Source organism: Pteropus medius, unplaced genomic scaffold (assembly GCF_902729225.1).
Source record: "Pteropus medius unplaced genomic scaffold, Ma_sr-lr_union100, whole genome shotgun sequence".
Taxonomy (NCBI): domain Eukaryota; kingdom Metazoa; phylum Chordata; class Mammalia; order Chiroptera; family Pteropodidae; genus Pteropus; species Pteropus medius.
This window is the reverse complement of record NW_024349225.1, coordinates 12,719,171-12,741,590: the sequence shown is the minus strand read 5'-3', so window position 1 is coordinate 12,741,590 and position 22,420 is coordinate 12,719,171. Positions and strand designations below refer to the sequence as shown.

Genomic DNA, 22,420 nt, shown 5'->3' with positions numbered 1-22,420 from the left:
TAAGAAACTAATATGTTCAATGAGATGTTTCTGGTAAGTATAAGATGTTCGGGGAGCCCAGGTGAGGAAGCGGAAGCAGTTGCGTGGAGGAAGGGTGTGAGTTCACAGAGAAAGTGATAGTTGAATGAGATCCTGACGTGTGGAAGGGGTTCGCCGGGTGGGAGGACAGCCCTTCGGTGCTTGGTGCAGCTCGTTCTTGTGGGCCAGGTGGCTGCAGTGTAGGGCTGGGGAAAGGATGGCTGGAGGTCAGTTTTCTAAACTTTCCTAGTGTTTAGTGCATTTGTCATATATGTACCCTTCCAGGTGTTCAAAAATTAGGTTAACATTAGCACATTCGTGAAGTGGCAACATCCAAGTATAGTCTAGATTTTCTGGTCTAGTAACTTACGGTTACTTTTAATGCATTCGTGATTTGGATGAAAGCGAAGAAAAAGGTGCTGCGAGTTTTAGATGGTTTGAATTTCTTTCCTATTAGATTTCGAATTCGACAGGAGTTTCAGTGTGTCAAAATCTGTCTAAACCTAGTAATCACAAATGCAAGTAGTAGTTATTTTCTCCCCTTAGTTCTTTGTTTATTTCGTTTTGTTTTGTTATTTTAACAACCACCTTAAGGTGATTCCTTCCTTCATGAACTTACTGAGGACTCTCCCGTGCGGAGCAGGGAAAGATGAGTAAAACCTGAGCCCTTAGGAGGGCGTGGTGGGTGAAGGTGACGCGGCACTTCCCCAGGGGCCCGTGCTGCAAGCGCGCCCGGAAGCCCAGGACGGGCCTTTCATCTGGGTGCAGTGCGGGGCGGCGGTGGTTGGGCCCGGGCTCACGGAACGATTCCTGAAAAAGCGAACCCTTGAGTCGAGGCTTGAAGGACAGATAACCATTAGCCAGGCAGAGAAGCACGGGGCGGAAGGAGGAAAACGCAGAGACTCGGCACACGCGCGGGGCGCTGCCGCCGCGCACTTGGTGTCGAAGGCGGGTGTGGGAGCGGCGGGAGCCGGGCAGCCAGGGCCGGGCCCCGGAGTCTCCGCGCTGCGTTACGGAGTTTGAATTCTATCATCCAGTTGTGGGGAGTCGCTGAAGACCAAGGCCAGGGCTAGTTGCCGAGGGACACGGGCGTCACGAACATGCGTGTTCTGGCCGCGATGCTGGGGCCGGGACTGGCGGGCTGTGAGCGGCTCCGCTGCTGCCGCTGGCCGTGGTGTCGCTGGCGCCGAGGTTCGCTTGACCGTTCCATATAAAGTGCTATCGCTTAACTTAAATTCTTATTTTAACTGTTTCAAATGCCATTTTATGGCTGCAACGAAACAGACAGAATGCATTCAATGGTGGATATTTAGAATGTTTTAATTAAACATCTAAAACAAATCTCAGTAACGTGTATTTCAGTTAATTACATTTCGAGTGCCGAACAGAGTGCAGTGTTAATTCTGCCAGTAGGTGCCACTAAGAACACCAGGAACAGGTTTCTGAGGGACAGATGCAGAGCTTTGTCGCTTCGAGTCAGCTTTATTTCTCTCTCACAATTACAGGATGGTTCAGCAATTCGCCGTGGACTTCGAGAAGAGAATCGAAGGCTCGGGGGACCAAGTCGATACCCTGGAGCTCTCAGGGGGCGCTAAAATCAATCGTATTTTCCACGAACGCTTTCCTTTTGAGATAGTCAAGGTTTGTACCAAACGTGACTTCTCCCCCTTTCTTTTCACTGTCTTTCCATATTCTGTCCCACGTATGCTCATCCAATGTGCGAATGGTACGGGACTAAGACGGTTCTTTGAACCAAAGCCTTCGAACTCAGGTAATGAGATTTGAGAGAGCATATTTCCGCACCGATGGTTCTGATTTTACTTAATGGAATCTAATGACATCTCAGCAAATACTGGCTGAGCTCCTGAGATGTTTATTTGTTTCCTAATTAATTTAAAAATATTTCTTGAGCGCCTGTTCTGGGCCAAAGTTCTAGTTACCAAGTCAGAAACACTGGTGAGGAGTGACAGAAAATGAACAGAGGGTCAAAGTAAGAAGCTGTCAAGTGTTATTATATCACGTGATAGGGGCACGGTTGGGGCAGCCGCTCTTGGTGGGGTGTTCAGGCAAGGTCTCTCTGAGTAAGGGTCATCGAGCACGTGACCAGAAAGGCACAGAGAGGTCAGCTGTGTGGATCTGGGGAAAGAGGGTGGTTCAAGGCAAGTGGCCGAGGACAAGGCCCTAAAGCGAGCACCTGTACAGCAGGTGAAGAGTAGAGGAGGCGACACAGGGCCGATGAAGGGGCGGGGTTAACCATGAGAAGTCAGGGGAAGGTTTTCGGAACAGGTGTGACCTGATCTGGTCGATGGTTTAAAAGCGCACAATGGGGGCTGGATTGCAAAGAGGCAAGAGATCGACTGAGGGAGACAGGTGCAGTGAGTTAAAACACAGAGCTGAAGCAGAGGTGGATCCACTTTCTCTAGGGCCTGGAGCCTATACAATTTTGGGGACCCCCTCGAAAGAGAATACAAAATTGTAAACACACAGTGAGGCCCTGAGTCTTGGAGGGGTATGTGCAAGCGAGCAGTCCTGAAGCCTCAACTCCTGTAACTCAGAGGACAGGATGGAGAGAAGTGGGCGGGTTTGTGGTTTTGGAGGCGGGGTGAGCAGGACGTGGACCGATATGGGGGGTGCAAGAAAGAGAAGATTCTAGAGGACATCCAAGGTTTGGTGCGCACCCCTGAGCGAACGTTAGCCCATCCGACGGGGGAAACCGAGGGAAAGCTGAGTTCGTGTGACAGTCCGAATCACGGTTTGCTTTGGGACTTGTTACATTTGAAGTGCCTGGGAAGCAGCTAGGTACTCGTAGGGACATGTGACTTGCCTCCCGTACGGAGGCGGGTGCTTATGTCCCGGTGTGGGAGGCAGATGGGTAAACAGATAGTTTCATTAAAACGTGCTAAGTAAAGTGATAAACCTCCACACAGGGTGTTATGGAAACACAGCCCACGGACAGGAGTCTCTGCCCGGAGCGTCGGGGAGCCTGGCTTCTCAGCTGAGTTTGGAGGGATGAGCAGCTAGTTGAACGGGAGGAGGCCGCGTGAGACGGGGTGGGGGAGGTTGTCGCAGACAGACAGGGAGGAAGCGAGGGCTGAGCTATGCAGCCCCAGGGTGCGGGCAGACAACGGCGGCATCTGTTGTTGAGTGGCACACAGTGCGAGGGCAGAAAGGACAGGCAGTTTGCCTGGAGAGGCCGATCTCAGGAGGCAGGGGCCGAGGTCTGAGCTCCATGGCACTTTGATCCCACTTCCAAATAAATTTAAGGTACCTCAAACTTCTGGGAAGTTTTCATACGGCAATCTATCCTGCGTCGGGCTGGTAAATATTATTAATTTCCTCTTACAAAGAGGCCTTGAACTCAGGTGGTTAAAATGGCCAGGGAGAAAACATTCATCTCAGCACAGCTGGACGGCTATCGTCTGTCGGGTGACACTCTTACTTATGTGTTCGTCTGCAGATACCTTCACTACGTTAGGGAAAAGAATGAAGAATTATGTATTTCAAACGAATAGCCAGATTTCTGTCCAAGAGGCATCCTTTGTGCACAGCACTCCTTATCTGTAGCAGAGTTGAAATCCGCTGTGCTGAAACAGCTCCCAGAAACCCCTAGTGCTCACCGTTGCCTCGAACTTTCCATAAACAGATGTTTGGGCCATCTGGGTTTAAGTTAGGAAAGACATGAGTATCCATTTATTAATATCGGAGTCAAGTTATTTTCATCTTTTAACATTCAATAATATTATCATTCAGCGGAATTAAGCGACATAACTGTGGCTCGTTTTCCATCTGCAGATGGAGTTCAATGAGAAAGAACTGCGAAGAGAAATAAGCTACGCGATCAAAAACATACACGGAATCAGGCAAGTGCTTCACATTTCCCTCGTGTTCAGTTCAAGCTCCTCGAAGAAAACGAATGTTTGTAAATGGTTAGCGAAGTGGCCTTTTCATCATCTGAACAGAATAGATCACAAGGCGGGGGGCGGGGAAGAAATGGAAAATCCTAGTTTGAGTTCAATCGTTATTTCCTGTATTGTCATACTCGGCCTTTTTTGGTTAGAAAAACAGAAATTCTTCACAGCAGTGTGCTTGCTGAGATGTACCGCTGGGCACGCCCTTCCTCTCCAGGGCCTCGCGTGTGAGGGAGGGAGGCCGGTGTGCCCAGAAGATTCACACAGAGACAGGGCGGGTGGAGCGAGACTGGGGAGGATCAGCGAAGGCGGTGGCTTTTGAGTTGAGCCTTGCCTGCTTAGAAGACCAGAATGATCTCAACAGGCAAAGGTGTGCCGTGTGCTTGTGCATGTGCGTGCGTGTGCATGCATGTGCACGTGCACGCGTGCGTGTGTGTGTGTGGATGGTACAGGTGGCAATGCGTGAGATGGGAGAGGATGAGGGAAACTGGGGCCCGGAGCGTCGAAGAAATGGCTTGACGTGGAAGGAGCAGTACGAGCAGAGGCACAGACCGGCGAAGCCCCGCGTGTGCCCTCCGAGCCGGGAGCCAAGCGTGCCGACTACAGTTGGGAACGTGGGCCCGCGGGCGGAGGGACACGGGGCCCGGAGAGGGACCTGTACCCGAATCTGCCCTCGTGTGAAGTGGAATTATCCTAATTTACTTTCTTTAAAGAACCCTAATAAAAACATTTTTTAACAGCTGTTTCTTGAATTCGTATACAGAAGACTAAACAAAATCAAAGTGTCCTGAATGCACGGTGATAAAACTCGGGTTGCCTACTTGGCGGGTTATCTCACACGGAGGAGGCACCCCAAGTCCCCTGTCTATTGGCTGCTGTACCTCAGCTCCTGCCGCAGGGCCCAGGGGGGACTATTTTGGGAAGAGGGGCTGAGAGGGCAAAACGTGACCGTGAGTGCGCATGTGATGTGTGATTTTTCCAAAGGAGTAACGACATTCAAATTAGCTATCACTTTAAAATTTAGACAGTCATCTATGAATCTCAAATAGTACAGGTAAAGAAGCGTTCACACAGCGGAAAGGAGAAAACATCTATAACCAAATCCAATTTCTCTCACCATCAGGATGATTTCTAAGTTCCCCATTCGAGCTCTTCACTCTCCCTCAAATCCAGAATACTTTTGGTATAGAAACTGTGTCTTGCTCTGTAGCCTGGCAGAACTAGTATTTGAACATGTCTGTCTGAAAACGCAGTGGTACCAAGTCATATTTTTGGGGCCACAAAGTATTTTTACTTAGCCAAATACAGTACTTTTACTTGGCTTTTAAAACACCTTACCAGACACCCTTTCGTTGAATGTAATTGCAAAGGCCTGTAGATTTCCGATTTATGTGCGCCCCAGCGGAAGAGCCTGGCTGTTGTTGTTATTCTCGAGTTAATTAGCCTGTGAGATAAGAAGAGCACAGTGTCCTGAGTGTGACATGGTAACAGTGCGATTATTCAGGCCCTTAAATACACTTGTGAAGAGTGTTGTTCCCAGTCGATTCTGTGAGATAGTTGAATAACAGAAACCATCTTTGCCCAGTAAAGACCTACCGGTCCTCCTCCGTTCCTCACGCACTGAGTGCCAATGATCAGCCGGGGGACAGTCTTGTGCGACAAATAAGACAAATGCGGTAGTGACTCTTCCTCCTCGTGTAGCAATGGGACTGACGTATGTGCCCAGACCACCGCAGTGGAAGTAGGGCATCGGGGTTCAGAGAAGGCAGCCCTTGTCATTGGCAGGATGGCAGGAGGTGGCTGCTCCTGGTCTGGGCCTCGGAGCGCAGGAAGGATCTGCGCAGATCGAGATCGTGGGGAGGCTGACGTGAACATCGTAGGTGAAGGCAGAGACAGTATTGGCGCGAGTGTGTTTGCGGAAAGGCACGTGGCCCGGTTTGGCCGGAATAGGGCGCGTGGAAGGAAGGAGGAAAATAAAAGGAAGATTAGGCTCGGACGGGGGAAATTTTTAATGTTAGACTGAACAGCGTGGATTGTGCTCTGTATCCGAGGTGGAGAGATGACAGTTACGACAGAGGATGACCACCGCAGGCAGAAAGAGGGGGCAGCAAAGGGTGCTACGCCGACGGTAAGACGGACGTAGAGTAAAGCCGGCGTCGAGGAAGTGAGTGGCAGTGACTTTCCTGCAAGATGTTCACAGAATTGAGTGTTGCAGGAAGAGAAGTTAAGCAAGGAAGATGTGAGCAGAGGGAGTCAGGAGGGTCTCAGAGAGGGAGCGTCCAGTGCCAACGCCTGGAGCCTGCAGGTATTTGGCACGGCTGGTGCCCAGGGTCCAGTCCCTCTCACTGTAGCTTTTCTCCATTGAGCTTTTGTTTGAACACGAGTAAACGTTTTTCACTGTCTATGAGATGCTCACAAACACACACACATCGGCTTTCCTGAGCCTCCTGCACTGTATGAGAAAAGCATTGTTACCGTACCAATTTGAATTAATTCTAGCCAAATGAAAAACGTACTGGCTGTATCGGTTATTGTTATTTTTGTGAATTCTTCATTTAGGCATCCTGGGTCCCAAGCTGGTTCCGTTTACCTGCCTCCTTTTTCCTCCAGCTCGCTGGGACCTCGGACTGGGGCCCACTGGGCTCGCCATGCCGTAGCTCTCCTGGAAAGTACGGATTGTTGTCTGCCAGTAGCACCGCTGATGTAGCATTCAGAAAACGAGGCTCATTTCCTACCCCACAAAGGACACGAGGGGATGGCTTCTGGAATACTTTAGAAGCAGAAATGTGAATTGAGGACACCATTCCTGCCGTAGCGTTCCTTTTTATTGCTGTGACACTGTGAGATGAGACAAATTACGGTTAAATATTTGTTAGTTAAAGGCCACATAATACACCACGAGAACATTTCGGGAACTCTTTTAGGTAATGCTAAGTATCCATAGACTAGAATTTATTATGGAATATTAGGATTAAAGATATTACAAGTGATACTGTGGCCAGAATAAATCACTGTGTAACTTCTAAACCTGGGTATTACATGCTGACTTTAAGTGGCACGTCAATAAAACATTTTCAAAAGGATATTACTCATTTAAAAAAATCTAACATGCTCTCTTTCTTAAATTCAGGACAGGGCTGTTTACTCCAGACATGGCGTTTGAAGCAATAGTCAAAAAGCAAATTGTAAAGCTGAAAGGGCCTTCCTTGAAGAGTGTAGACCTGGTAATACAAGAATTAATCAACACCGTCAAGAAGTGTACCAAAAAAGTAAGTGTGGATCGTTTCACTTTCCAGCAGTTAACCCATCTGTGTGACATACCCATCTTTCCCACCCTGCCATGTGCCTCTCTTCCCCGACCCCTCACTTTGTCACAGAAGGTGCTGCATTTGCTGGAGGAAGGATCGTGAAAAGTGCTGAGTGGGAATCGCGTCGGCGATAGGCATATTGTCGTCTGTCACCTCATTCCAAATAGGGTTGCGTAAGCCGGAAAGATTGTGTTTTAGTCGGCGAGTTTTCTCCTTGTCTTAAACAGGTAAACGTCACTTTAGAACAAATAGGTGAATGCCCTCATTTTTCCCATGGCACGCGGATGGGATTGTTAGGGGAACGGACTCACTGGTACCGTGGATGTCGGTAAGGAAGTCCTTCTAAATTTGAAACAAAGCCCACTTGAACCTGGACGTCCCAGGAAGGCGCAGTGTGGTGTTGTAAAGGGCTCAGCCTCTGAGCTCCAATCACCTAGATTCACATCCTGGCTCCGATACTTATTTACTTTGGAACCTTGAGCATCATGCTTATTCCCCAGAGTCTTGTTAATTTCTCCGTGAAATGGGATGATGATAGTCATAATAATACCGCCTTAGTGGGAACTAAACAAGACGGTGTCTGAAAACCATAGGACCCTAACACACTGATTAACTACAGTAATTGGTCAGTAAATGGTGGCTAATGTATAAATGGTCACCACCACCTTGCAACGCCTGTTGAATTTAGGATGTAGAGTGGTGGGGGAGAGACTTTTCGGTCTGGGGGTCGCCTCAGTGAAGAGCACGGCAGAATTGTGCTGGATCCCAGTCATTCCACAGGGATGTGAAAGGAGGGTCCTGTGTCGGAAAACGCGAGAAGGGAGTTAGCGACGAAGCTGAGGGTAGGGCAGGCCCAGCCTCATGGCAGTTAACGCTGGTACTTTGGTCATTTCTTGGAAGTACAGATACTTCTGATTTTGCTACCTGTCCCTTTCTGTATGGTAACTATGAGTAACCTCTCTAAAAATCCAGTGGGAAGTAGGAGGAAGAATGAGAGAGACAGAGAATGTGGATGAGTATGAATATTGGTCCTCAGTTACCTGGCTGAACGACTCCGAGGAAGAAAAGATGTAAGTGGTGACAGAGACAGGAAGCAAGCTAACTTCCCGGAGGTCAACGCGAAAGACGGGCGGGATGAGGGGGCGGTATGTGCCACTAGCTTGGGGTCCAGAAGTGGCTCTGGAGCTTCACAGCCCTTCTCTAGGCCTTTTCCTGGTTTGTCACCGGCTCCTTAAAGTCCTAGTTTCCCTTCTCCAAAACAGGAAAAGCCGTAGAAGTTCAGGGACCAAGGAAAGGAAAGTGAATGCACGTGGGAAAGAGCGAAACAACCCTTCCGTTAGCACTCCGTCGGAAAGCTGGAGCCAGTTCTAAGTAACACCTCACATCCCCTGTCCTTGCCCACACCTCACAATGCCCTCAGTCTTGCCACCTGTGCAGGTAAAGCGCTGTTAATTGGTTTCCTCGCAACTGACTCAGAGAGTTAACCACAGGGACCGTCACCCTCAGCACACCGATTTCTTCAGCCAAAGGCTCCTCTTTGGGTGGCCCAGGCACACCTGTTCCCACCAGTTAAGCCGTCTTCTTTCCAGGGGCCAATTGCGTTGTATTTCTCCTCAAACCCAGATACCCAGTCGTAGTTCTTATTTTAATTATGTGGTTTAAGTGAAGAGTAAATAAACCGATCAAATGCAGAAAAGACTTTGAGTTTTGTTTCTGTAAAATTCAGCTTTGGAAAGATGATAAAGATCAGCTGCGGAAGCGTTGCTCTGGACCAGGTGTGGGCAGGACAGCGCTCTGAGAGCGTTGTGGGGCGGAGGGTATAAAAATCTAGATGGGCCCTGCATTCCGATGACTTCACAAGCGTCTTCAGGTTCTCCCTCCACTTTAAAGAGAGCAAGGCTGGAATCGTAGCTGAAGGATGTGGTTTATGTAGGACAGAAGATGCATAACTCCAATCAGCGGATCCATATGCAGGAAACAGGCCTTGCCTCACATCAAAAGATGGGCACATGTGTGTACATTTATGTTTTAAGTTATATAAAGTGTCTATGGTATGTATGAGTCATTTTTTTTTTATCATTTCTCATTGCATTCGGCTTCCTGGAGAACTGGAGTTCGGGCCTGACGGCGTGGCTGAGGGGCCTGCTCCGGACACGGTGGCTTTTATTCTCTGCTCTCCACCCTTCGCATTGCGCTTGGTCGGTCAGTGGCGGTTGTATATTTGTACTGAATCCTCAAGACACTTCATAGTTTGCCTTGAGTAAAACTTAGCTTTCTGCCTGAGATTGTTGTTTACCCCGTGGCTCTCTTCACTGAAAAATATTTATTGGCCCAAACCCGAAGGACCTAAGAGCCTGGATCAGGCAGGACGTTTGCCGGCTCCTCCTTTTGTGGCTCCCAAATATAATGCCTTCACCTCCCTGTATAAAGTCTTCCATTAAGGCCCTTCGGCCTTGGTCTTCTTCCAAACTGCGTCTCCTCCTGACTTTGTTTTTTCCTGACCATTGTGTCACCGTCCAATCAGAGAGAGAAGCCACACAGCCATTCAAACGGGGAACGTTTACTGTAAAAAAGTGTTACCCGTGACAGGGGAGTAGAGTAATGTGGGGTCGGTGAGTGAGAAGTTAAGGGAACCCTCGAAGGTGGGGATAGTAGCTCTAAGGAGCAGGTGCCCGGGGCCACGATCCGGGCCTCTCGGACAGGGCGTAGATATGGCTCACTGAATGGAAGACAAGAGTTATGCTGGCAGAACTTGCTGGAAATGTGCTCTCTGAAGCATGCTGGAGGGAAAAGCCGTCCAGGGAGAGGTGTCTCCCTGGAGGGCCTGAGCTCCAGGGCTGGTCAAGGTGGGCAGGGGTGCCAGAGCGCTGGTACTGTGTTCCACTCTCTCTCCAAAGCTGACAGCCTGCCTCTTCCACGGGCTCTCTCCCATCTGTCTCACAGCTCCTTCTCCATCTCCTTCAAGAGTTTATCCACCTGTGCCTGCCTCTAAACATGAGTCCAGCAGAGCTCGCTCCTGGATTTCCTCCCTCACAGGTTATGTCTCCCAAAGTTCAACTACCACTGAAAATATTCTTGATTCTCAAATCTATACCTCCAGCTTGAGCCCCTGGACGAAAACTGTCTCCAGCCTATTGCTTCTCTGTTCTTACTTAAGGCTCTGAACGGTTTTTTAAAACTAAATTAGTCCAGTGGCTTCCTAACTGATCTTTCTACGTCCCGTCTGGCCATTCTCAGATTTATCCTCCCCACAGCTGTCAAATTAGCCCTTCTAAAATACAGACATCTACGTTTGCCTGTTGCTGCAAAATTATTCAGTGGCTCCGCGTATCTTGAGGACGTTCAAATCATTTACAGTCATTGTGTTTAGTGTCACCGTCTGATCTCTGAATACTTCTCCAGCTATAGCTCTCGTCACTTTCTGCTCGTTTCAGCCATTCTAAGCAACGTGCACTGTCCGCAAAGATTTCCATGCCTTCGGTGTTTACACACGTGACTCTCTTTCTTTAGAATGTCTCCTGCTGCCTCCTGTCTTCACCTGTCATCTCCTCTCTTTTTTTAAAATCCAGGTCAATTATCATCTCCCCCTTTTCCCCCCAAAAAAGTCTTCCTTCAGGGTTTCTGTGAGTCCTCCCCTGGTCTCCAACCTCAGTCCCTTCTCGAGGCTTCCATCGGTGCCCTGTTTACTCCATCGTAGCATTTACGATTCTGCATTATGATTTGTTTGTAATTTATTTAGGTGAATGCGCCTCTTGCTCGTTATAAGCTGCTTTTAAGAAAGATCTGTGCCTTTTATCTTATCTCTGGCGTCTAACACAGTGACTAATCCTACATAAAAGGCCTCTATAAATATTTGTTAACAATTTAGATGTTCTAAAGTGCCCCTGATGCTCAAGAAATCTGTACTTGGTTCTAAAAGAGGATTTTAGTCATCCCTTTTAAAATGGTAAAATTTAGACAGATTTTCTTTGAACTATCTATCCTTGTCCTTATTCCTTATTTTGATGTTCTCATTTTTTGGTCATAATATGTTTACCTGCAGGTTCTTCTACTTTAAAACTGGTCTAATTAAAACACTTTGCAAAGTCAAATCCTCCTGATGAAACTCGAGGGTGCTAGGACTTTATCACTTGACTCCTTTCGACCATGAACCGTAGATAAGGTGACTGTACAATTTACCATCCAATGCAGGACAGTTTTGAAATGGAAAGGAGGAGTTATTAATAATTTCATGGGGATAAATAGGAGTGAACCAAGACTGCTGTGGGCAATCTAGAACATACAGTTACTCCAGCTGTATTGTGAATATATATATTTATTATATATATTTATATATACGTAACTTTAACAGTATTTTCATTTACAGTTCTTCGTGTCAAATGTCTCATGTGTGACATAGTACATTTTTTTCTTAAGCCACATAAACAAACATCAGTAAAACATATGTGATTTCTGTGTGTCCAAATAACAAAGCACAAAGCTAGGCTTCTAACCTGGTGCGGGGGGATGCATTGGCTCAGGGCTATTTGTGACTGGCGTCCTCAGGGCACTGGGGGACTGACGGGAGCATGAGAGTCTCAGGCGCACTCTGGGACGTCTCCAGGGATGTCTCGGCTTTGGACATTTTCCGGTGGCTGCAGCCCCCGGCACTGCCCCCACCCACCCCCCCGCGCATCCTTGTGGCATCCTGAGTTTCTCGTCGGGAGGCCCTGAGAGGAACATCTTGTGTTTTTAACCACAGTTTAGCGACCGTGCCATTTATTGGCCCCCTGGGAAACCGCATTCTTGGATCACCATTATACCAATTAATTGATTTTTTTCTCCCCTGCTTGGAAAAAAGAAAAAAGCTTTGCAAGGAAATAAAAAAAAGATACCTTAGCTGGCTGTTAGAAATACAGGGAGATTTTTTTCATTCAAAAGTGCTGTTAGAAAAAGCGTTGAATTTTGTGGTGTGTTCGGTAAACAATGATCTGGCCCTGGAGACACGCAGCCAGGCAAGTGGCTCCGAAGCCCTGAGCATGGCTGTCACTGACCTTCCCCCTTTTCACCTCCAAATCCCTGCCACTCCCTCCTGCCTGCCATTCACTCCGGCTACAGTGGGTCCCTTGTTTCTTCAGCAGGTCAAGGAGGCACGATGGCAGGGCCTTTGCACTTGAGGCTCCTGCTGTTGGAAGTGCTCTGCCTCGGGGTGTCTGCCCACCCTCGCTTCTCTCAGGTCCCTGCTTCATGCCACCTAATCGGAGTTTTTCTGTGACATGTGACCACACGAATTATACTCTATGTGTCCTTCGTTGTTGTTGTTCGGTAAAGGGACTTTGAGACCGTAAGCCCCATAAGGGTGGGGACTTGGTTTGTTCCTTTTAAAACCCCTTAAACAGCTAGGTTTTCAATAATTACTGAATGAATGATAGAAAGAATAAATGAATCCCGTCTCACTGACTTGACAGGTGATGATCAATTTGCCTGAAGTAGCCACTCGATTAACTGTCCATGAAAGTCTGCAGGATGAAGGACAATAGCTACAAAGCATCACGCTCAAATGGGGCTTCCTTTTAGGTCGGGATAGATCTGCTGTGTTTTACTCTGCACGAGAAGACTCGCATTTCCTCTCCTCTCACAGCCGCCCCGTCTAACGACCCGCGTTGTGCTTTGCACTTAGTAGGTGCTTCGTGTAATAGGTCATGGTACTCATGTTTCGAATCAGTCTGGTTATTAGCATTTGAAACTTTTATTGGATATTATAGGGAAGCCTGAGACTTGGCTTTTAAGGAATAGGAATATCACCTTTTTATTGTCGTTGCCTGTTTTTAAACAGTTTTTTAAAATTGAGGTATAATTAACATATAGCACTGTGTTAGTTTTAGATGTATAACATAATGATTCGATATTTGCACATATTATGAAATGATTACAACAGGTCTAGTTAAGGTTCGTCACCACACATAGTTACAATTTTTTTTTCTTAGCATGAGACATTTTAAGATCTAGTCTCTTAGCAACTTTCAAATATACTATACGGTATCAGTGACTATAGTCACCATGCTGTATACTAACTACGTCCTTGGGACTTATTTTGTAACTGGAATTTTACACCTTTGACCACCTTCACCCATTTACCCTCCCCCTCCTTCACCTCACCCCTGCCCTGCCTCTGGCAACCACCAATCTGTTCTTTGTATCTATGAGCTTGGGAGTTTTTGTTTTTTCTTTTAAATATCCCACGTATGTGCGAGATCATAAAGTATTTGTCTTTCTCTGTCTTACTTATTCTATTTAGCATACAGCCCTCAAGGTCCATCCATGTTGTTAAAAATGGCAAGATTTCCTTCCTTTTTTATGGCTGAGTGATATTCCGGGAATCTCGCCTTTTAATCTCACAAATCATTAAAGGATTCTTAGTTTATAATTTAGTTTGGCCTCTGCTTTTCCTCTTATGTTCCGTTTGGATTTTTCCTTTTGACCACTCATTACTATGTCTCCTAGAGGTAAACTTGGAAAGACAAGAGATGAAAACCTGATTATTATCTTCAGGTGTTGTTCCGACGCAGTGTCAACCCCCCCTGACCTTCTCTTTAGGTGTTTTCTGAATTAGTGAGGCTATGTCTCTTCTGACAACCTTTCAGTTTTACTTTACCCAAGACTGACCTTTTGCTTTGTATTCCTTAGCATTTGCTGACACGAGTTCTCATTTCTCTGCTTAGAAGAAATGGCGAGGTGTGTGACGGACGAACATACCGGTACCCCACGTATGTTCCTCCGTTATGAGCCTCATCGCTTGTAGAAAACATTTGATGTTTAGAGATTTGGGATTTGTTGACTTGGAGAAGGAAGTCTAACAATATTTTTTTCTCTCTGATTGCTTTCCCCAAGGCCACCTGGGTGGGACCTGCCTCCCTTCCCCTGTCTATCGGCTTCACTTAGGTCTTCTGAGACTTTCCATATGCCCCTCCTAAAATACAGAACGCTCAATAAAATATTTTCCCATTTACCCTTGTGTAATTTCTTTACCTCTTCATACCGGAATTGTTTCTCATCGTTGATTACCTTTGTAAATCGGAATGCCGCTTTTTCTTTTTTTATAACGAAAGTTTTGTGCACAGATAGGTATTTCTGTCATCTCCTGGATAAATCCAACATCATGTCATAAACAAAGGATCATTAGGGATTTGGGGGCAGGTTTTAATTCACAGAAATGGAATGAAATTATTGTATGCTTTTAGGAGCAGTAAAATCATTCATATGTTGCTACTCATTTTGTAGTGAGTGGCTAGACATTGGAAGGTTTATAGCTTTTTGATCAAAACAGAGCCCATATCTGTAGCTCAGCCAAACCAATCAACTCAAATCATATGCATAAAAAATTTTTTTGTTCTGGTTTTGGTTTATTTTCTCATTGATGCTTGGTATGGAACTATGAACAGATGGTTGGTTACCTAATAACCTGTGACTTTGCTTACGGCATCGAACTAGTTACTCTTGAAGGTATAGAAATCTTGCTTGGTTTCACGCCTGTTCCAAGAGAAATCTAATAGCATGGCTGTCATCTGATTAATCAATGGCTAATAAATTTTATAAGTGTGTAATTTTTGTTTTAAGATAGGAATGTCTTTCAAGTGATTTTTTTCCTCTAGGGAAAAAGTGTTTCATGCTTAAAATTAAATTTTTATATTGAGGTCCCACCAAAAAAAACCATTACTCTAAATAACACTTAAAAGATTGGATTTTATTAAAACTTTTTTTGTATTTCTTAGAAATTATAGTGCTGCTTTCTTTCAGAATATGTAGTTAAAATTTTTTTCTTAGAATTATATATTTAAAGTTTGAATTCCTAAAGTTATATGCATTGTACTATTTTTCCTTTGTACCTTCTTATTATTTAATAGCATTCAGCACAATTTGAATAATAAACTATTTAGAAGTAATTTACCGTTGGATGGATGTCCAGCTTTGTCCGGAAGTTTCACTCTCATTATTTAGGAATCGAATCCTCTGAGGCCTTCTCAGAGTGCACACCCATTTATTTCTTTGTGCTTTTCCTTGATTTTTGTAAGATATTTATTTTTTGCGTTACAATTTATCTGTATAGTGAACCTGCCACACGAGACCGTGAGATTTTTAATATCAAGTGCTTTGACATAAATTGAGCATACAGCTGGCCTATAGCAAAAGCCTCATGAATGTTTGTTAAATGAATGACTGATAGGAAATAAATTTAGGAATACAAAATGATTATAAACAATAGCAAATCCTTAATTCCTCGATCCTATATAAATCAATTGATAGAACATTTAAATAATTAATAGGGAACTAAAAGTCTACAGATGGTATCTTCTAGATCAGTATTTTGGCATACGTGATTAGAATTTTGATGACTTTGGCAAAATAAACACATTCTTTACAACTTTCAATTCAACATCCGGAGCAAAAGAGATTAAAAATTATAATGATTTAAGTTGAGGAAACCGACTGCACCTTAAGCAAGAGGCGTAAAAGTGAGGCGAGGGACTGAGCAAGCAATCAGCGTCGAGTACCTTTTAAACGGAGTAAAGTTTTGTGCAAACCGAGCGGGGAATCCCGTTGAGTGAGCTAATGAGATGAGCGGCACAAAGTCTACTCAGAAATCATTTCGGATGTCAGCAGAACGTTCCTCCACGTATCATGAAAAATTGGAACGGGAGAGTTACATGAGAGAGCCAGCAATTAAAAACAACATTTCGAGCGAGCATTCTGCGCCAGCGGGCCCTGTCTGCCTTTCCAGCTTTGCCTCAATGCCGTCCTCCTCGCTTTCTGCCCTCACCGTCCTTTACTTCTTTCTCCACTCATTGTCCCTGTCCCCCAGCGTCTTCGCTCCTGCTCCTGTGCCTCGCAAGCTCTATTTCCCCACAGCCATCAGCCATCCCCACACAACCTGACCTAAGCTAAGCCCTCCTTCTAGACCAGCTTCTTAAACATCCTCGTCGCATCTCATTTTTTTTCCTTCCTTACACTGAAAACAACATTATTTAACTCATTTACTTTTACAAAGTAGATTTTGGACGATCACCTACATAACTTAGATGGGATAAATGATCGGCACACATTATTTCTACACTTGCCGCAAAAAAAAAAAAAGGTGTATACACAAACACATCTGTTCGGGGAGAGTTAAAAATAAATGATCTCTGTGGTTCATGGACTGAACCGTTATCAGAGCGTGGATGAGACCGTGAGCTCTGGCGTCTGAGGGTGTGAGTTGGAATCCCAGACCCCCCGGTTTTGAGCTGTTTAGTCTCAGGCAAGTTGCTTAACCTCTCTGTGCTTTGCTGTCCCCCTCTACAGAATGGGGTTAGTTATTTTATGGTTGTTGTGAATTTCGAATGAGGGATTTCGTGAGGCCCTGACACGTAAACACCCTGTAAACGTTAGTCATTATCATTTCATCCTCGTTTCCATCCTCTTCATCTTTGAACTTTATTAAGTGCCACCTCTGAGGAGCACAGTGCTAGATGGCATCGGGGTTTCTGTTTTCTCCGTAAGGCATTTCTCCGCTGGTCCTGAAGTGTTTCCTCAGATAACATAGTTAACTCCTGACGACAGTTCGTGGAGCCTCTTCTGTCACTGCTGTTCTTCAGGATATTTCACTTTTGCTTCTAGAATTGTAATGCCTATATTCTGTAAAATAACATCATTTATCTCTGCTGCTTTTTTTTTTTTTTTTTTATAACTTTTTTGAATATTAACACTCGAATCTATTTTTCTTGACAGCTGGCAAACTTCCCCAGACTCTGTGAAGAAACAGAACGGATTGTGGCTAACCACATTCGCGAGCGAGAAGGCAAGACGAAGGACCAGGTGAGGCAAGGCCTTCCCTGGAGGGCAGGGTGCTCGTGGGATGCGGAGGGTCCCCCACAGTGGGTCGCCAGCAGTCGGCCATCGTGAATGGAAAAAAATCGCCAAGAACACAGTCACGTATGCTTATTTTTAGTTATTTATAAATTGTAGACATGTGTTACTATGCTAACATCTTGTGCATGTTAAAAATATAAACAAATATAAAGACTTCAGAAGGAGGAAATTTAAAACGCAGTTATAGGCATTCCTTTATTTTTTCCCCTACGCCGCATGGATCCTCACGTGCATCCCTAGCGTGGACACAGCCCACTTTGAAACCCACGAATCCAGAAACGTACCACATTTTTTCTTTAAGACGGGGGTTCTTAACTTTTAATAGGCCCACAGATGGGTGCCAGGATAGTCATAAATTCCTAAAATGTTATGCAAAATGTTCCGTGTTTTGATTTTTTTTTTCCTGAGGATAATGAACAAAGCTATTCATCAGCTTATCCATGGAAAATATAAACTTCTAAGCACAGCTCTTTTAAACATTTCTTACTGTTTTGTAAATGCGTATGGTTTGTTGGGAGTGACCTTGAAATTGTCTTCGAATCCTAGCCAGCTCTGTGAATTCAAAAGATTATTTTCAAATGCAGATAATTCATTTAAAAAAGTTAAGGACTACGTGAAAAATAAAAGCTGCTTAAGTTTCGGTGGATTTTTTTCTGAGTTGCTTATGAGACATCGTAATGGGAAATGCAAGAGTTTTCAGATGCTCTGTAATTCCAGGACGCAGCTGAGAGCATGGAGAAGACCCTGGACGTGGGCCATGTGTTCTCCTTGTGCAAATCACTTTTCGGGGCTGTTGTTTTCTCATGTGCAGCATTGGGATGTTGGTGTATATGATCTCAGAAGTATGATCCGTTAGAATTCCAAGATTTTGTGGTTCTCTGGTGAGTTGGAAAGGAGGAGAGAGAGAACTCGGGAAAAGGAGGAAGGCAAAGTAGAAGAGAGAGACAGAGCAAACTGCAGGGGGAGAGATACAGGCTCCGTGCAGCCGGGGTGTGTGCAGGGGTGGGGCGAGGGGGTGGGGCGAGTGGAAGGAGAAAGTGAGGAGACAGAGGGACGGAGGCCGGGCAGGTCGGGATCCTGGTGAGTGACTCCCGTAGCAACCTGCTCCCTGCTTAAGCCGTGGGATTCACTGCTATTCCTTTTCCTCGCTGTGCTTTGAAAGTTAACCATTCTTTATAGTTTTCACTTGCTTTCCAACTTTCACACCTTTGGATAGCCGCCATCACCAAAAATGGAGAAGACAGGCTTTGTGACTTAGTGGGGATAAACAAATCAAGGTTAACTCAGGAGCCAGCGAGGTCAAGTGTAGGGTCAGATATAGAACGCTCAGACCAGATGGACCAAAAAAACTTAAGTTCCAGTATCAACCGCCCTCCCAACCTTAAGTAAATAAGATAACCATTTCAATTTAATGTCTCTGTTCTAGAAAATTTAAGCACTAACATGTCCTACTTAACTCTTAGGGATCCTGTGCAAAAACGATGCTGAGGGCAAAGTAATACAATTATTATCTTAATTATCTTTGTGTTCATATCTAAAGGAGTTGTTCTTCAAGTTTCATGTTTCAGAGTTTTTGTTTCACCGAAATGATGTACTCAAACTTAGCATCATTGCTACAATCGTGGGCTCTGGCTTCGAGGCCTGAGTTCAAATCCAGCTCTACTGTTTAACTTCTGTGTAAATGAGCAAGTTAGTCGGCATCTTCACACTTGAGAAAAATTTGGTAGTTAACTCAGGCATTTTATGAAGACGAAATGAAGTAATCCAAATATGGCTCTTAGGTCGTTCGTTAGTTTTAGTGTCCCCCCAAAGAGTGCACAGACAGATTTGAGAAAGCCTTGCCTGTTCTGATTTCAAGGGAGATTGTCTTTCATCTGCATCTCTGACATAGCGATTAACTCCCCAAGCGGGAGACACGGGATGGGGCGGGCGTCTCCCTCCCGATTGACCATCGCAGGTGGCCTGGTCTGACAGTTACCCGCCCGAGGAAGCTGGTGCTCGCCATCTGCACTGGGGACCTGTGTGGCACAGTAAAAACATGCATGTGGGTCACGTGAACACGTCAGTTCGCCCAGCCCCCACATCTGAGTTCTGACCGCCGTGCTGCCTGCGCCCACTTGGGACTTCCCAGGTAGCTGGTCAGCGCCCAGTTCCCTCCGGCCTCTGCGCCAGAGCTGTTTTGAGGTTTCTTGCAGTTTTGTCTTATTTTTTAAATGAAATTATTACCAAATTCTGCTCTGGGAGCTTTGTGAGAGAAAAAATTCTTCAAAATTAAAAATTTTGGAAAACCGTAAATCCGTCTACGATTTCTTTCTAAAACAAAGGCCTTTTGAACATCGATGTGTGGCCGCTATTATTTCAGGTGCTCCCACACGTGAACTTGCATGTCGAAGTGGTCGACTTTGTGGGTGACGACCGCCACCGGGGGTGGCTTTATTTCTCTTCAACTAAATCTTCAATAACTGTGGGTGAAAAAGGCAGTGAGAAACTCTGAGAAAGTACAAAAAAATGAGAAAAAATGCATTCGTTTCCCCTTCGTCCCCCACATGTGACCTGGCTCTTTTCCTAGGATGGACACAGACTCCCAGTTTCCAGGAATATGAATGAGAACAGCCATAGTTTTTATTTTTTCCACTTTTTTCCTATCCTGCCTTCCAAGTTAATGTGTGTGAACGTCCAAGATGTTCGTGACGGCCTTTGGCAGTGTTGACAATTATGTAGATATTTTGCTCTTTGTGGTGGCAACAATATATTCGTGTTTAAATATTATTGTTTATTGATACAAACTCCCGGCCAGATGGATTCGGGAGTGTAACACTTAACAGAACCAGGCTCTGTTGTGGGGAGGATAGGGGCAGGACCACAGATAATTCTGTAAAGATCACTCCTGACTCTTCCGTCTTCTTTATTAAGAAAAGAAACAAAACCAAATCTGATGACATGAAACTTTTTTGTACACATGTGGTGGTATCGACCCAATGGTGCCTGTGCCCTGACTTCACGTCGGTGGGGGGATGGGTTTGGGGCAGGTCCCCTTGGGACTCACAGCAAGATTTGGTCAGCCGAACAGTTGAGGTCTGTCCTAAGAGCAAAGCCTCAGAGCCCTTAGTGTTGGGTAGTGAGCGAGAAACAAAAAGCCGTGTACTAATTATTTGGAAATAAATCGCTCCCTTTAAAGCAAACTGTTCTTCAAGGCTGGGAGATAGTTATAAAATTTATAGCCACAGATGTTTACTGGATGGCTGCTACATGTATCGTGCTACATGCACGAGCTTCCTGCTTCCGTGGAGCTTACAATCTTCCAGGGAACAAAACATATACAAATAATTAATTATATCAGTGGCGAACACCACAAATAACAGGTGTGGGGTGCAATATATGTATTACATGACATATAGGCTACAGGAGAGTAATAGTGTGACCCAGCCTGGTCTTGGGGGAGGGGGTGGGGTGAGGATCAGGGAAGGCTTTCCTGCGTAAGTCTCCCCTGGGAAGCGATATACAGACTGTCACCGAGCTGTCACTATGAGTCCTCTGATACACTCGTGTCACCTTTGGTGAAGGGAGGCATTATAAAAATACTTGTCGTTAGTCATCAGAAGTTCATTCAGCAAGGTCAAAGTGCAGAGCTCTGGAGGTTCATGGGCAGAGATTCTTAAGTATATTTATTTCCCTCTTGGCGAGTCTCAGCATTCTAGAAGGGCCAGGGGCCCAGCTGGGGGAACAAAAAGGACACAGGAAGGGGAACTCAGTTTTGCACATCTCCAGAATAAAGCTCTCTTTCTCCGTTTCCGGTGGTTCCTCTCTCCTTGTTCGTCTCCTTGTCTCCCACTGAAGACTGTTTGCTACAGGGGACCCTCCGAATCTCGGACTTAGAGTCTAGAAGTGTCTCGTGACTAGAACATTTCCATGTTTCCTGGAAGATGTGTTCAGTTCACTCCTTGGCAAACCCCGAATGGGTTCACACAGTGTTTCAGGCCCTGTTCTAGGCAGTGACTCCAGCAGATGGGGTCCGTGGCAGCTAGAGCAACACTGCAAAGGGAAATGAGGCCGAGTGCCAGGGTGGCAGGGAGGAGGGTGCTGACGCAGATGGAACGGGCAGCGGGGGGCCCTCTGAAGAGATGACCTTTCAGCGAGACCTGACCGAAGCCTTGCTTTCACGATGAAGCTTATCGATCTCAAGGAGGTTTTCCATTTATTTGTGTATTGCCTTTTTGAGTTGGTCGATGAGATGCTTCTTCTGCTTGCCTACGGGGAGCGTGAAGAGGTAGGAGAGGAGGGAAAAAACAGGAGATGCTGTTGCTCTTTTGTGGCTAACGTATGGTGTCTCCAGGAGCCGGAAGCTCTAAGCGGCCCCTCATTGTCCTTCTTGCCACGTATCTTTTTAGATACACGTGTCCTTCTTTTGAACATTATACCTACGTTTTAGAGGAATAGAACACTTATAGGTTCTGCTAAGTTGGCAAAGCGTACACGCCTATAAACTAGAATACTATCGTCCTCATGCAAGGCTCAGACTTCTCATGTAGGTTTTTAAATTCCGAATTTAGAGTAAAACTTATGTGAGTCTCATGAAAAAAAACAAACACAACTCTTTATTCTAACTGAATATCCTTTTAAAATTAAACGAAGACAAATCATTTTCAGGCTGTTAATGAGTTCGGCGTTTAAGATGGTGCCACTGAGGCGTTTCTCTTTGACCCGCAGGTCCTGCTCCTGATCGACATCCAGGTGTCATACATCAACACCAACCACGAAGACTTCATTGGCTTCGCAAAGTACGTGAGACGCTTCGTCGCCACACGCGCCCCTCCTGCTGCTTTGTCTAGAATACACACGGGGAGTTTCCGCTGCACGCCCAGCCCCCTCTGAGAGTGCACTCTGTGTCAAGGTTAACTCTGAGTCGGCCCTATGTAGGAGGCGTGAGCCTCATGGCCGTGGGGTCACGTTCTCGCGAGAAAGCCGTGGGCGCCTTTATTGTGCAGCATGTGAAGTCACATGTGTCTCAGATACTCATCGTTTTTGGATGATGAGCAGCAGTTTGTACTTGAACTCTCATAGATAAGCAGTAACAGATGCACATTTACAATATGTTTGGGAAGGATTTCTTACATAAATTGAAATATCAAGTGCAGGTCACAGGATACAGGCTATTTCAACATCCCTAAATCAGAATATAGAGGCCCCCCTTTTTTTTTTTTAAACTGTCCTTTGTGAACTTAGATGTAATCTTTTTGGCTGAACGTTCTCTTGTCTATGAAGTGCACATATTTTATTTAAGCTTGTCTCTATATCGCTGTT

General features: G+C 45.6%; 1 protein-coding gene across 14 annotated transcripts in view; it reads left to right on the top strand.

Moving 5' to 3' along the window:
• The window catches only part of DNM3 (dynamin 3), a 374,186-nt gene that overhangs the window by 109,929 nt on the left and 241,837 nt on the right, over positions 1 to 22,420 (top strand). For all 14 annotated transcript variants that reach the window (XM_039881487.1, XM_039881489.1, XM_039881478.1 and 11 more), the window contains exons 8-12: positions 1,524 to 1,659; positions 3,811 to 3,878; positions 7,057 to 7,195; positions 16,979 to 17,065; positions 21,827 to 21,897. In XM_039881487.1, the coding sequence (XP_039737421.1) occupies positions 1,524 to 1,659; positions 3,811 to 3,878; positions 7,057 to 7,195; positions 16,979 to 17,065; positions 21,827 to 21,897 (501 nt within the window). The remainder of the gene's footprint in view (positions 1 to 1,523; positions 1,660 to 3,810; positions 3,879 to 7,056; positions 7,196 to 16,978; positions 17,066 to 21,826; positions 21,898 to 22,420) is intronic.